Below are 16,729 nucleotides of genomic sequence, written 5' to 3'. Positions count from 1 at the left end.
GATTGGGGTGGTACTAGTCACTACACCAAAACAGCAAATTTGTGACGGCTATTTGGCGTCACAATTATTTTTTGTGACGCCATTTTGGCGTCAAAAATTTGGCGTCTCAATTTGTGTCACTTTTTTTTGTGACGGCACTGTAGCGTCACAAATATTTGTGACGCCATTTTGGCATCAGTAATTTGTGACGGCACTGTGGTGTCACTTTTTTTTTTGTGACGGCATTCTGGCGTCAAATGCCGTCACAAATATTTGTGACGGCTTGTTGGCGTCACTTATTTATGACAACCCTTTTGCAATTAGTGACGCCTGACAGGCGTCACAAAATATCATTTAATTGAAAAAAAAATAACTTTCGTTTTTGATTGCCATCCTGTTTTTCTTTTTTCTCCCCCTTAAATCACCTGCATAAATACAACCACAAAAACCCCAAACGCCAAAATTTGACAAAGCATGTATCACAAAATGATTAACACAAAAAATATATCAAAAAATCTACCAATATAATGTAATCACTCGACTATAACTCAAGATCACATATTAAGTATTCAAGTTCATCTATGAGCAAAAAGTAATAGAAAAAAATTCATCATACATTTGTTTTGTATTCTGCAAACTAGTGAACATAGAGCGCCAATTGGCTCGGTCAAGGAATTGTGGCTGATATTCTTGTGCACAACAATAGAAAAAATGCTCGGAGGTTGACATAGGCACCCAAATGTTGCCAGCCAGTTCCTCTAGCAATACCTGCACATTACACAGGCCCCATTAATTCAAAACTTTTTTGGAAAAAGAAAAGATGGTCAAGCACTAAACTCTAGGACTTGTATCTAACCTGAAAGAGTTCCTTGTAGGGCTATTCATAATAACTTAGATACAAACTACAAGAGCCATTGCTATGACATAATTTGCCACCTCCTCCTCATTATTGTACGCGTATACCATAATGCGTCGACTCAAGAAAAGAGACAGATAACAACGTTGTACATATAATTCCCAAGCTTTTGGTATTGTTGCGCCACATAAGCTTGACTGCATAGTGTTGAGAGTGAACTCATCTGCGTTGGCAGAGTTGATTGACAGCACCAATAAAAGAAAAGAAGGTTAAAGTCTAAGGGTTGTTCAGGTGGTTGAATGTTTCTTGAAAGTTTTAAAAAACACAAAGATTTGGAATGTCACCTTTTCAAGAATGGGCTGAGTACGCTCCATCTCTTTCTTGGCATATTCAGAACCTTTCTCCAAATTGCTCTTGGCTGCTTTCTATTAGATCTTGCCATACCTAGAAATAGGACCTAAGATAGTATGATGAATTCATAATTCAGTATACAACAACCTAAGATAGTTAATAATTCAACCAATAAAAATGTTACTTAAACCAAGGAAATCTAATTCAACAAAGTATCTCAAGAGCGCATAAAAATGAACGAAATAATTACTACTACAAATATACAAGACAAGGAAGAATGGGACTAACGAGTAGAGGAGATTTGCCTGAGATTTACAGCAAGAAAAGGTATATATATTATAGCATCCAAAAGCTCCAAAACTCGTCCTGTCCTAATATTGGTCCTGTCTTAATACTGACGGGGTTATCACATGGTTTTCACCCCCTAAATGAACTGAAATGGGTCTATCTTCTAGAAGAAGAAGATAGATAATGAGATGGGTCTAGGGGTTTCTTACCTTATCCATTTTGTACTCCGGATTGGGTTCGAAAGATCAAGTTAATCCCAATTAGTTGGGCTGTCCATCACTCAACATTCTATGCTAATGGGGGTCTTTAAACTAAAACCAACTTAAGGCCCCTCAAAGCCCATAAGATGTTTACTTCCTAATCCAAATATACGGGGTTCTACATTTGGAGTTTATGCAAAATGGAGCACACACTCTCGAAAGAGAGCAAAACAGATTAAAGTGGTCAAGAATATAATAGGCCTAGAGAAACACATAATTTGTTCAACAGTCATAATCAAATAAGTTTTTAGACATACCCCTATCCTATATCTTACAAACTCTATATAAATTAATCATATGCTCAGCCAATTAATACGTCCTTCAATTCTAATTAAAAGAACATACTTGTGCCACTAAACTTGCACATTGTTCCTACGAATTGTGCAGTGTCATTAATAAAGGCAAATAATGAGAATGTAGAAGTTATATAGACAAAAAAAGTTGTACAAGAGTGCTTCAAGACTCCACATGCCCAACCAAGCGATTGTTTGTTACTTCGTAGTTGCATGGACCAAGGTGACAGACAACCTGCATGCTCAAGGAAATGGTAAATGAATAACTGAACAAGGTATGCATCACATGCACAGGTAAAGTTCACCAAATTTCAGTTTTCCAGTCTTACAGCAGAAACATTGTTTAGAAATTTTTAGAGTCAAAGTAATGAATAAGAAAGGCAGCAACATTTCACAAGAAGGAATAGGAGGAACTATACGAGCATAAGGAAAGAAAATTACCAAAGATTCCCGATATTGCAGCATGAGGTTCTTTGAGACGTACATCATAAGAAGGCCACAAAAATTTACCCTTCTCTGTCGCAATAATGATATCTTTTTGTTTCTCTTCCTGTCTCCAAATGTCACTGCTCTTCTCATAAGAGAAGACAGCTTTTGCACATATTCCAGGCATTAAAGCTAAAGGCGGGTAACCATTTATGGCATTAACAGCCTGCGGATGGCCGCTATTTTTGTTCACACCAAACCGGTATCTCAATCCAGAATTAGAAATGAAAGATGACATATCCAATGAGATCGACTCTGGTACATCCCAATATTTTCCGTTACGGTCAATGAAAAGCTCAGGCCATGTTGCTTCCAATGTAAGATCATGTTCAGGTAGTTGCATATTCAAGAAACCCTGAGAAATGATCTGGTAGATCTTTCATAAACAAGTACCTTACAGGAGTAAAGTAGCTCATAAGTCGTTAAAAGTTCCAAGAAACAATTATTTTATCTTTGCCTCAACACCACCACAAAAGTACATATAGAAAGAAATAAATTAATTAAAAGCGTCTGATCATCCCATGGAGGATCAAAGACTTGACAATACACAAGTCCTACGTCTTTTGGGTGTCATTTTTGGAATAAATACTTTATGGATTTGTTATAGTTTTTCTCCATAGCTTATCCTTGAAAACATATAGGATTTTCAAAAGACATATAATCAATCACCAAGGAGAGGAGACCACTTAAAAATGATGAAGCAAATGAAAGCCTTGTTGCATGCAATTCAGAAGGGGGGATAAATAGCAGCAACTTCGTTAGTCTATGTATTGCTTTGACAAAGAGACTTGAAATTCCCTAGCTGATTTAGAGAAAGGACGAGACCTCTGACAGCTGTGAGGCAAGCTATATAACAAGAATCAAGAGAGAAATTGGTAGAGATATCCACCTAGTCTAATGTAACTACCTAGTCTAATGTAGCACACAGATATCCAATGTCGACATGCACATGCTTATACACATCTAAAGCAAAAGCAGAAGATACCTACTCCTTTTTCTTCAATTCAGCCTCCTTGAATTGGAGTTCCTTCTCCTTCTTTTTGATATCCTAATTCAAAACAAAGTATGGTATGATGAGTTCAGGTTAAAGCTTAAATAGGGCATCCTAGTAAGGTAATTTGTTGTCCTGAAATTTATCTCACCTTTGAAGAATCAAGAGGAATATCAACTGTTGCACCACGTTCAGGAGGGAGAGGTGAAAGGCCTGAGTTTGCAGCAGGAGTAACACTTCCAGGATTCTAACAATCAAACCAAAATATTAGCTTGATACAGCATAATACATCAAATGAATCTCAGAAGCAAACAAAAGGATAAAAAGCGGAAAACTCCTAGTCATAGTAACATATATAACTAACAATTTCAGAAATTAGACATTACCTTCAAACAAAGCAAAACCCCATGGCACCATCTACTCGAATTGAATCAAAACAAACAGATCTGAAATTCCGGTGAACTAGATACCTAGTCAGCAAAACCCCATGGAGATCAGATGCTCGATCTAGTGGAGAAGAGAAGCTCGAGAGCACCTAGGTTGATCTAATTAAGACAACCATCGCGGATGAGTTTCCCAAACCCTAGAATTGGTTTGTGCCTACCAAAAAGTTTCTTTTCTTTCTTTTCCGGTAAGGCAATGAAATAACACACAAATTCTTATATCTAACGAAATATTCTTATATTGCAAAAAATGTAAGTGATATTATACATACTTAACTACTTAGATGGGTTGGAACTTTGTGATATAAAAGGTTGGATGTGACATATCAGTTATTATGTAAACGACATGACAAAATAGCAACCGATATGAAAAAATATAAACCGATATGAGAAATCTTGGTAGAGAATATTATATCGGTTTTATTAAGAACCAATATAGAGGTATTCTTGTAACTGATATAAAATATGTTTTTTTTAGTAGTGATTCTTATCTTTGGCTCGGTTCCTTGTTGTCTTACCTTTTGGAACAAGTTCAAGTATTTAACTTGGATCCTACCTTCTCTTATATAACCTAAGGTCCATGGCAGCAGCAAGCACCACCAGTGGCAGCAACACCCAGCAGCAGCAGCATGGAATTCACTTCTATTAAATGAAAGAGTTTGATGGGAATTGTCTTGATCGTCGGATATCCTGAAGAAGAAGAAGTGTTATAGAATGATTTTCTGCAATTCTTACCAGTATGGAATGAGTAAATAATCAAGCTACAAGTCTCGATCTATATGAAACGGGTTTCTTTTTCAGCTATCCTTACCTAAAGGCACCGGCCGGTAGGGTGTCAAACCTATACTAGGAGTCTTAGACATACTTATGAAAGCCGGCAAATATAGCAGCATCTGGGGAAGCACTAACTACTAGTTAGCGGCTATTCGCGGAGACTCAGACATGTACTAAGCTAACTAGGACTAGTACGGCTTCAGTACCTAGTCGTTGGTTCTCAAGTTCCAGCTGTTGGGCCTTACTTGAAAATAGACAAGGAAAAATCCCAAGACAAGGAAGCAAGGAGAAAGAAATGGGAAATCTACCCTACAAAGAGAAATCCCAAGCCTACAACTAAGAACTCCCCCATTTACAAAAAAAATACAACTAACATCAGTTGCCATCCTCCCCTGATCAGGCCCCTTCCACGTCATCATCGACCTAAATCGGATGTGATCATCCTCCTCACTGTCCACGTCATTTCATGATTCCAAGCCACAAATGTAACTTTTATTTTTGATCCATCAATCTAAATATATTGAGATAATTTAGAGATTACATCAACACCTAGAATCAGGAAAAAAAATACAAAACCAAAAAGTTAATACTAAAACCAGAACTCCAGACCCAACTCCCTCACCACACACACACAATATACCCAACTAATTAACACCCAAAGCAGATAAGCAAGCTAAATAAAACAAAGCAAAAGGCAAAAAAGAAAAACAGACACAACTACTAACGCATACACAAAGCCAAATGTACAACAATAAGAATTTAATTCACGCCTTTTAATCAACTAGAGAAGTATCTAGAACATTTTAGAATAACCAAAATAAAAGTGCCTAGCGCAGAACAAATGTGAAGATACCAACCGTGTCATCTGTCGACGCAGAAACTAAACTAGTGGTCATCCATGTGCCAATGGATAAGGCCGTCACTTCTCCATCGTGTTTTCCAACAAATTCGACACCATCAATCAGCTTGTTAATAGGACACTTTTTTGCTTCCTCTGCAGAAAATACTTCCTTTTTTCCAACTTGAATTGTATCAATTTTCAGCACATTTTCCGATCCCAACTACCAAATATTCCTGTAAATGGTCAAGAGCGATAAAAATGGGGTTTGAAGATATGAGAAGGAGAGGAGAGAATGTGGTTAGATGATTTGTTTTGATCAAGAGAGTAGAGAAGAGAGTGGGGTTCTCACACAGATGGTTCTCGTTTCTGAATCTGATGCAAATTGGGTGGAGAAACTCCATAGGAACAATATTATAAACCCTAGAAAACGAAATCACGTTAGAAACCCCAAAACAAAAATCAAGACAAACAAAACTTATCTTCATCGACTGTAACCTTAAAAGATTGAAAAGAGAGTACCTCTGTTTAAGATGGAGATGTTGGGATAAACAAAGCTGTCGCCTTCAATTCACCGTCGTCGAAATTAGGGGAAGGAAGTGGAATATGAAGAAGTGGGGAGGAAGAGCATATTTAGGGCAAGGGGTTTCACTCTTTCAGAGAGTTGAGATCGAGAAGAAACCCAATGTCTTTCATGTTTGACGCTTGTGCAGAACACGTGAGCTGATTTCAACTTTTTTTTAGCTAAAATCTCACGCCTATATGCCATCACTAATTTTTTCCAAAATTTTCTTAAAAAAATAAAATAACCTTTTGATTTATTGTGACGCTAAAAAACAAATACTGATGCCTAATTGCTGTCACAAAATTTCTGATGCCATTCTGGCGTCACAAAGCCTCAAAAGCCTCTGTCACAAAAATGCAGTTATGGTGTAGTGAGTACTAATACCCCACTGTTGTGAATCCTCAGCTAAGTCTTGGAGGAATGTGAATGCCTCTGATCCGGTCAAGTAAGTGAACTTGCCTTTGTGCATGGATTGGATCATTTGGCGTTGATCTTGCAACAATCATTTAGTGAAAAATTGGACTAATTGCCACTTTTCATAACCATGGTGGGGACACTTCAAAAGAAGAGTGTAAAAACGGTCCCAACACTCATAGTAATGCTCGTTTTCAGCTTGCTTAAAATCCATTACCACCGCTCTCATCACATTAGTTTTCGAAATGGGATAAAATTGTCCCATTAACTTTTTCAACAATTCATCCCATGTGCTAATGGGCTTGTCCGGGAAAGAATTAAGCCAGAAAAGGGCTTTGTCCGAAAGGGAGAATGGAAAAAGTCTCAACTTCACATTGTTCTCATCCAAATTTTGATTTTTAATGGAAAAAGTACCACAAATGTTGAGAAAGTTGATTATATGGGAATATAGATCTTCATTATCCAAGCCATGAAACTAGCGTTGAGCAAGCATATTAATGATGGGCGGCCTAATCTCAAATTGAGCTGCCTCCACGGGTGGGTAATTGATGCTTAAGGTGGGTTTGAAGCAATAAGGGCAAAGTAGTCCCTTAGTTGCTTTTCAGCTGGTTGATTATTTGCAGGCATGGTGAATGGTCTTGGGCTGACTGGTGGAGAGAAACTTATGATTGTGGGAGAAAAAGGTGAATTTCGCTCAGACTTACCGTATGGAGTCCAAGAGCCGTTTGTTAACTCGTTTCCAACGGGGCATAAACGAATGCAAATTCTAACCTAGATGCACACACAATTCTTAAACATTCACCTAGCAAACATTTTCTTTTTAGATGCACAATACAAATGCCAAGCAAAATGCAATAAATCCTAAAGTCTGACTTAAAAGGTTTACACTTGAATCTCCGTCAAGGGAGTTTGTGTTCCTACCAAGAGCAGGGGTGTTGCCTGGGCTTTACCACTATGAATAACCGCTCACATCCACAAGGTGGTCAATGGTAACTCCAGTGGGGCTATGCGTACTCTAAGTTCACTGAACTTTCCACATTCCACTAAAATTCTCTGGCGGTTGCACCAGTAGTCACCGAAGTGAAACCATGTGTTCCAAGAACTTGAAAAATGTTTACAGTCAATAGTGGGCTTTTCCCAACACTCTACCCTTTAGTTGGGGTCCTATGAACACCGATCTAATTAATTGGCTCTAATCTTTGTCAAATTTTAAGTCCAGGTCCAAAACTCAAACAAGTCAGAATTAGGTGATCACTTGTAGGCTGGGTCTGCCTTTAGTCAAATTGGAAATTTAAATTGACTCGCGAAATTTAAAACACCCAGCACACAATATGCATTTGAACACACAAAGAACTCCTCTGACAGGGGATTCGAGGAGGGCTTAAAAATTGTACCTCCTTTGCTTACTTCCTTATGCTTTCTTTCCTTTTTTTTTTTTTTTTTTTTTTTTTTTTTACCTAATTTGCAACTGGAAAATCAACTCTTTCACCTCTTTTTCTTCACACTTCAAGACGGCAGCGGCGCCATTTGATTTGCACAAATTCTTCGAATATTTAATTCCGTCGTCTAAAACTTGTCAATCAACAAAAATATCAAAAACTGCAAAATAATCAATAAAATCTAATTAGAATAGCGGTAAGTGAGGTATCAATCCACATCTTGAAGTGAATAAATGGGGGAGAAAAGATTTTATAAACCAATAGCTAACTTGGTGATTAATATTAAAACAATTGTTGAGGATTTCTAATTTCTTATCTAAACTAAAAATAAAAGTAACTTGTAAAAAAATAATGACTAACTAAAGCAATTAATTTTCAAAGATCAATTTATCAAAACCCTTGGTAAAAAGTTATTAACTCACCAACAATTCATGTATTTCAATTTTATACCTCTTGTTAAATTTCTCTAAAACTTCACTAAATCTTAAATGCTAGTTCTAGAATTAGTGGAAAATATAACTTGAAGAACATAATAAAACATCTCAATATTGAATTCAATCCTCTATTCTCTTTGACTCCAAATGAGGAATTTTTAGGCATTCAATGTCCACAATATGAAGTACAAAAAATCTCAAACATCCCTTAATGACTAATAAAGTTGAGTCTAAAAGATTTTTAACAAAAAGAATAAACTAACAATGGAAAATACCCCGTATTTTTCACGGTGATAGAAACCATGCACATTTAACTTTAGTGCAAAAATCAATTAAAAATAGATATCATTGGATTTCATCAAAAACACATATAGTGGAGATTTTAACAAAAAGGACAAAAACAAAATAACAAGAATTTCATGGAGAGCTTTCACTTTCCACCATGGGGTGGAAGCTTAGCCCTCCATGCTATTAATTAACATGAAAGAATAATTAAAGACAAGGGATAGAGTGAACATTGAAACTACCTTTATTGCTTTGATGTTGATCTTCGGAAACTTACACACTCAAGAGCACTCTTTCTCACTAATTAAATGAACTAAAACTTCAAAGCAAAAATTCTACTAGAATAGAGATAGAATGAGTGTAGAATGCTTGTAGAATGGTGTAGAATGCTTCTCCTCAATGCAAATTCTCTTCTCTATTTATAGCTTCCACCAACAAGATCTTTGTGCATATAATATCTTCACACAAAATAGAAATAATCTTTGGGATATAGGAAGAAAATATAAGATAAAAGAATTTAGGAAATTGAATACGGAATAGATATTATCAAGGCATGAGGAAGGAAAGAAATATAAATTGGAAATCAAATAAAGGATAAAATGGAATGATATGGTTTTGAATTAGGAATGAAGTGATTGGCAAGAATATGGTGAGGATATGGGAGAATATATGGTGGCTAGGATATAAGGTATTATGGAATGATTTGATATAATGAAATCTAGGGAATAAGTAATTAATGGAAATTGGGATATTTAATGTGGTGAAAATGGTAAGAATATATGGTGGTAGTTATAATTATCCTTTCTTGATTTCCTTCCATAATTATCAATTCTCTAACATTTCCTTCCATTCTTGATAGCACAATTTACTCCATGAGATCTCACTTATTGATTCTCTAAATGATCCTCTTTGGCTTATGGGCCCAGGCTTTGATTGGGCTTTGACCAACATATTTATTTCCTACAAAAAATATTAAACCAAATTAATAAAACATATTTTGCATTGGACTTTTCCAAAGACATGCACATATATGCAAATAAACCTTTATGACAAAAAAATGTGCATAATGCCATGGAATAAAGCAAATGTATGATTTTACGTTAAAAATACAAAATTAAGCATAAATGATATTATAAAGTGCCTATAAAACTATATATAAAATATACAATTTTAGGCACTTATCATCCATCAAATGACATATACTTATTTTTTGGGCAGGCCATCTGAAGTTCATCTTCATGATGCTCCTCTAAGAAATTAGCTATGAAAAACCTAACACATGGATTACATATTACTCCAAATAATTCCATTAACAAATCACTGAAGCTTGCGCACTGCATCCAAAAAAATGGTTCCAAGTATGCATTTAATGATGTGTATGGCTAATCTGTACCACTATATTGGTGTTAACGAACTTCTTTGTTTTTTCTCAAAAAAAGTGATTAATCATAATACAAAATTTACGTTGCGTATAAATGTAGGCCTTCCAAAATAAGAAAGCTGTGTTTCTGTGTCTGCAATTAAATCATGATATTGGTTCCCACTTTTACCTTTATAGCTTATGTTTCATGCTAAGGCTTATCTAACTCACCTTAACAATCACTCGATCAATATAGATCTCTCTAACCAACTAAACATTCCAAGGATTATCTCCATGTTGCAAAAATATATTCTCAGACACCACATTAAGATATCATCTATAAGTTATCTTATTAATAATTGCCTATCAGCTTATTAAATGAATCGAAAAGTTGAAACATGAAACACGTGTAGAAATTAATATTGGCTAGATACTCTGTAATCATCTTGGCAAAAAAAAAAAAATAGTACTGAGCATCTTTAGTCACCCACTCAACCAAATACCTGCATGTGAGAGCTTGAAATCAAAGGATGCATCAAACATAATAACATATCCTGCATCCAAGTAATAATTATTGTTAGTGAGACTTGAAAGGTTGATAGTTGCAGTAAGCCACGACAATTCAATTTGTAATTCTTTGATGTGTATCACTGAACGGGTGCCTTTAAATGAAATATTTTTTTGTTAAAAGACTTGCAAGTATTCATAATTAAGCCTAGGATGACACATATGACCCACTAAAGAATAACAATAACATTAGCCATTGATCAGTAGATTATGTACTTTCCCTTTAATAAAATTTCCTTTACTAAAAGAGAAAAAAATAAAAACGTTAACAATATATAGTCTATACACGAAGCAATAGTGTTTTCGAACCCGTCCTACGAACGGGTGCCGTTATATTAAATTATTCTAAAAAATATTTGCAACTATGCATAGCTATGAGATATGAATGTAGTATTGATTACTGAACCAATTTCTTGCAAAGTGAAAACCCGATTACCCTTGATTAAACCCTTTGATTTTTTATTTTTTTTTGTTGTTTAATAATATAAGTTTGATTGAAGTTTTGTGAGAATGCCCAATAAGACAAACATCATATTGAAGCTACTTGAATAGCAAGACATTCTCCATCATACAAAAATTAGAAATATGATAAACACCATTTTAAATGCAAAACTATACTTGTGGAGACATTCCAGTCCCACTATAAATAATATAACTAAGCTTTGAGGATGCATGGTTCAATACATTTGCATCCAGTTTCCTATCCTCCATTAGTTATTTTTTGAGGTTAGTTTACTACATTTGCATTCAATTTTCGATTTTATGTTAATTATTCTTTGATGCTAGTTAAATGCATTTCCATCTAGTTTTCGATTTTCCGTTAATTATTCTTTCAGGTTGGTTCAATGCATTTGCATCCAGTTTCTGATTTCGCTTTTAATTATTCTTCTTTGAGGTTAGTTCAATTCATTTGCATCAAGTTTTCGATTTCCCGTTAATTATTCATCGAGGTTAGTTCAATGTATTTGCATCCAGTTTTTGATTTACCATTAATTATTATTCTTCTTTAAGGTTAGTTAAGTGTAATTGCATCCAATTTCCGATTTCCCGTTAATTATTCTTTGATGAGTTAAGTTCATTGCATTTGCATACAGTTTCCGATTTCCCGTTAATTATTCTTCTTTCGAGTTATTACTTCAACCCAAGTTTGTAATTTATGTGGTCATTTGATCACCATAACATATGTATAGATGCAGTTCTCTTCGTTACAAAATGACAGAGTAGACCCTAAAATAGTTAGCTCTATAGAAGACTTTAGCAAGTGGGTTCAAGGAAATAAGAAAACCTTTTCTTTCCTTTCCAGCAACCTATATATATACAAAACATACGATCATATCTCCCCACCCCCAATGCATATAAAAAACACAAGTAAACTTTTGGTTCTCAATTATTTTTTCTGACATACATGTTGAATAAAATATTACATATCTAATTGAATTCCTCTAAATTTTTTCATTGCATAGAATAGAAGATATTGAATTAAGGCTACATAAAGAGTAACACAAACGGTTAACGTAAGCAAATTTTTATTTTTACATCTACTTCAATTTTATTTATTAGTATTAATAAACATGTTTTCTTTAATCAATGAATTCAACATAAAAAATATATGTTATTGCCTTCTATTAGTTTGTGTTCAAGTATTACTAGAGTTATTGTTGTTAGTTAAGGTAAAAAAAACATGCACATAAACTGAAACCTAGGACACCAATGCAAATTGATACAAATAAACAGTTAAGCTAAAAGTTGTGTACCTTAAACCGAGCATGCAAAGTGAGCAAAATATCATTTAGTAGTGTTGAAGACCAAACTGGATTAGGATGCTCAGATGCGATTATGGATCCCAATTCATCAAAAGATTCATATGAACTTTGCATCTAGATGAAAGACCCCTTTCGCGTAAATAAAGATGTCAATCATGTAATACACACAACAAATCGTCAAGGTAATATACATTTAGAACAATATATATTCATCATCAGGATAAAGAATAAACATAAAAATTCAAGACATTCTAGCACTTTTTAAAAGCACAACATTAGATTTCAAATAAAGACATTTAAAAACACAATTCATCACGTTCTGGTGGAACAGGCAATGCTTCAATCTAATATATGAGCTCAAATAATAAGATTCTGTTAAACGGGACAAACCTTAGCACCCCGGTTCGGTGGTCTTAGAGATGGTCACGTTTTTCCAAAACCCCAAAAAATCAAGAATAGATGCAAAATAAATATGCTAAAAAAACTTACAAATCAATATAAGAAAAACTGCTTATAAACTAATTTTGACCTGCTTTTGTTAGTAAAAGCAAGGTGTTAATCGCTTCCAACTTATAACCAATAAGTGATATAGCCAATACCCTAACTTCAACTCAAATGCCACATGCCACACATTCAACAAAGCATAGATTTACATAATAAACTAACTACTGTCACAAACTTAAAACAACTGTCAGTTCCCTACAAATAGTACTGCTAATCATCATTACATATTAGCTTATAAGTGAACAACACATACCTTGAGCTATAATTCTACTGCATTCTAAAGTTATGCTGACGCCCGTCCAGCTCACTATCTCCACTATTTAGTTCCCTTCTTCGCCGTTTTTCAAATAAAGAGATTCACCTCCATCTCCACTCTGGCCTCCTGAGTTCCCACCGCGGCCTTCACCAGGACCCCCACTTCCAACATCTTGCTTGCTAGCAATAGTTACTGCCCTGCTTGAAGCCTGCAAGCAAGCCCTCACCGCAAATTCCGCGGTCAAAATCAAGATAACCACCACCTCCAAGTGCCCCATTTCCTCCCACACTGCCCTCATGCATCATGTCAAGTCCACTGCTACCACCGGAGCTCATCCCAAGCTGGCCATGCATGGCTTGCTGCTGCTGCTGCATTGCTGAAAGTGGTTATGCATACAACAGGGACGATCGAGCAGCCATGAGTTGTTGTTGCGTCATCTGCTGGGCCTGCTGATGCTGCATGTAATGCGCACCTGGTTGCATGGGTGCACCAGAGTACTGCAACCCAATGTGTACTTTTAGTTAAGTGATCTGGGGGGATACCCACATTATATAAAATCAGTAATAACTTGGAGGAAGTTGGTTCTACCTGAGCATGTACGTTGGGTGGCTGTGGTTGAGAATCAGCAATTGCAGCAAGGTACATGAGGTTTCGTTGAAGCCGTGCTTGGTTCCTGCGGTGGTGGGAAAACAAACTATGGGGCGTAAAATCAATCTCGACTTTCTATACATTCTAAATCACAAAGGAAAAGGATGGCAAGCATAATGTGAAGGATCATTCTTCGCAATCAAGATGGTTGTAGCCAAACTTACTCTGCACATTCACTTAGTTTTCCATAATTCTGGTTCTCAAGAATCTTCAGAATCAACGATTTGTTTTCATCCAGATACCGCATTTTGTACATCCACCATGAAACAGAAAGAGGCAAATGATTATGAAGTGGTATACAGAGTAAAATGAAACAGAAGAGAGCAAGAGATAATGTTTATAAAATCACAAAGGGAATAAATTCTACTGTAAAAATGATCATGAATGAAAATTCTAAAGAGAAGCAATAAATGCTATTTAGTGAAATAATATACACCTTTTGTTTTTTCATTCATAAGAAGGGTCTGCACTCATTCTTGACACAATCTCAGGAGGAGAGGTCAGAAAACATATGAAAATTAATATACTGAAAAATGAAAAATGGGATAAAGAAAGTGAAGAGTGAAGTAAAGATGCCATTAACAAAAGTATTTGACATATACAAGCTAGCTAAAAGTTTTCAAAACAAGTAAGTTGTCTGACAATAACCAGTCTCCTCAAGAAGTATCTTGAAGGATTTATCTCAGCTCAGGAGCTTGAAGCTTCCAATCTGATTTTCTACACTACGAAAGCAGATTTAGGAGGCAACTTACATGTAATCCATTTTATAAAATTGGGTATGGCTCGAGAGGGTTGAGCATTCTATATCTATAACAGATGGAGCATTTGTCATTGAAACACTAAACTTGGCGGGACTAACTATTTACATAGTACAACTATTAAAAGAAAAGACTGTTGAGAAAGACATAAGTAGAGTAAATCCAAACAACTATCGATAACACACCAAATTTTACCTGACCACTTCTTAGCCTGACTCCAACAGCTCGACCCTTTTCAACAACAATATTTTATACATGAGTTCCTAGAGAGAGCCTTCCACCAAATTTTTGCATTCCCCTGACAAGAGAATCAACAACTCCCCCACTTCCATGAAGAAAATACTCGAGTTCAAATGCAAAAAGTACCAAGCATGCCCAACAGCAACAATAAAATTTTACCTACAGTAACATTAGAAAGAGTCCCTAGATAGTCCATGGTAAGAAAAATGCCAATGAAGAGGACGACAACAACAACAGAAACTCTTAAGTCTAAAAATCAAGTATTAATAGTTACCATCTCTGCTGAGAGTGTACCATTAGATTTCATCCCTGCGAGTAGAAAGCATAAAAGGTCCACCCAGTTACGCACAAAACGATTTTTTAACTCTAACGAGTCAAAAATATCTGAGAAAGGACTGAGAAGTTTGTGGCACTAAGAGCTCCTTGAGGTCCCATTTGGATAAATGATTTCGATAAAGGCGGTAGAGAATTTGCACCAGCAGACATTGGAACCACTGCGTCCTACATGAACATCTCTTAGGAGACAACAAGAAGAAGCATATGCTAATATAACAATCAATAAATTCGTTCAAAGATTGCCTGTTAGGAGACAACAAGAAGAAACATATGCTAACATAACAATCAATAAATTCGTTCAAAAATCACAATACTCACAGCATCTAAACTTACATACTTCTTAAGGTCGTGAAAATTTAAACTGTCAAGTGTCAACAACACAACTCTATACTTAAACTGAGCTACAAATTAATTGGTTCAATTAGTAGAAAATTGAGAATGCTGGAAAATAAATAGCTCAAAAGTGCTTCAACCTTTAGAAAATCTGTAGGACCTATGCGTGACAAGAATTCACCTTCAGGTAAGTATACCATCCAAGAGTCGTAGCTGGCACATGGTACTGACTCTCCAGCCTAAACATATGTAAAAAATGCATATGAGAGTTAGGGGTGGTAGCTCTGACAAAATCATGTAACCATATAGTCGTGCATGGTATACAGTCTGATTCCCAGGCCTACTTAGAATTGGTTTAGCCCAATAATAAAACCCAAAATAATCGGACTTAATTGGAATCCCACCACCATAAGGACTTCTTCAACCCAAATTCCTATTAACGTAAACAAACCTTTCTATATACAAAACTAACGATCTACTTGGCAATCACTAAAAATACAAAATAATAAATAATAGAAAACACCCCACCAACTAACCAAAGAAACAAGGAGCACACAAAAAGTATAAGCAAAAAAGATTGAAAGCAAAACAAATTCAAGTTTTCTGTACCTTATTGTTTCAGGAGATCATGACATAAAGTCAAGTGTCGAAGAACCTACTAAATGGAAAATTAAGAAAGAACAAGTTCAACTTTGTGCAAGTCGATAAATGGTAAGACTGGTTATTTCTGGATAATAACAAATTCTCTATACTAATAAAAATCGCTTGCCTTGAGCTTTGAACATGTCAAATTGCCATTGTTAGTGTAAAATAAACCTAAGTTGTTGACGAATGACTAGGGCTATTAATGTTACCTTCTTCATTAAACCAAAACACTTCGTCACCAATTGGTTGAAAATTTGTAATTGTTCCCGTTCAAACTACAAAACATTTTGTTGTCGTTACTATCACATTCCAAATCATTAACTATTGTAATTTTTAAAATGCAGCTCATGGAGTATGAAACCAAATACAATATTTCACTCAAGATAGCGTTGAGGAAAATTCTCATCAAGGAAAAAATTGAAGGAGAACCAGTTTACATATCAAAGATTGAAAACAACAAATACGCTGCGGATGTCATAATAGATTTGCCGATAATGAGAGAAATCTTCAAAAATCCAAATTACCCTATAAGCCAATCATTTCCGGGGACGCTAAGAAAGTGGACTCAGAAAATGCGGCTGCAGGAAACGCTATCTGCTTTCTACAGCAGATATACAAATTTG

The 16,729-nt window shown here is 35.5% G+C and overlaps 1 protein-coding gene, 1 long non-coding RNA gene and 1 pseudogene across 3 annotated transcripts; all 3 read right to left on the bottom strand.

Annotated features, from left to right (window-relative positions):
* Positions 1-559: 559 nt before the first annotated feature.
* On the bottom strand, positions 560-4,149 carry LOC147499214 (protein TRIGALACTOSYLDIACYLGLYCEROL 4, chloroplastic-like). The gene is made up of 7 exons (XM_086559112.1): positions 3,891-4,149; positions 3,656-3,751; positions 2,469-3,561; positions 2,182-2,262; positions 1,180-1,292; positions 836-1,058; positions 560-747 (listed from the first exon to the last, which is right to left on the bottom strand). The coding sequence occupies exons 3-5, from the start codon at positions 2,854-2,856 to the stop codon at positions 1,264-1,266; spliced, it is 498 nt and encodes a 165-aa protein (XP_086415238.1). The 5' UTR covers positions 2,857-3,561; positions 3,656-3,751; positions 3,891-4,149; the 3' UTR covers positions 560-747; positions 836-1,058; positions 1,180-1,263.
* A 395-nt stretch (positions 4,150-4,544) lies between these two features.
* Positions 4,545-6,245, bottom strand: LOC147499213 (uncharacterized). Its single transcript, XR_015194438.1, has 3 exons — positions 6,082-6,245; positions 5,579-5,795; positions 4,545-4,637 (listed from the first exon to the last, which is right to left on the bottom strand). It is a non-coding gene; the product is annotated as an uncharacterized LOC147499213 (long non-coding RNA).
* A 6,845-nt stretch (positions 6,246-13,090) lies between these two features.
* Positions 13,091-14,071, bottom strand: LOC147499212 (GRF-interacting factor 1-like; annotated as a pseudogene). The gene is made up of 3 exons (XR_015194437.1): positions 13,959-14,071; positions 13,735-13,819; positions 13,091-13,643 (listed from the first exon to the last, which is right to left on the bottom strand). The product of XR_015194437.1 is annotated as a GRF-interacting factor 1-like (transcript).
* Between the last annotated feature and the right edge of the window lie 2,658 nt (positions 14,072-16,729).

Source organism: Coptis chinensis, chromosome 5 (assembly GCF_015680905.1).
Source record: "Coptis chinensis isolate HL-2020 chromosome 5, ASM1568090v1, whole genome shotgun sequence".
NCBI lineage: Eukaryota > Viridiplantae > Streptophyta > Magnoliopsida > Ranunculales > Ranunculaceae > Coptis > Coptis chinensis.
Note: the sequence above shows the minus strand (reverse complement) of the source record. Positions and strands in the feature narration are given on the sequence as shown.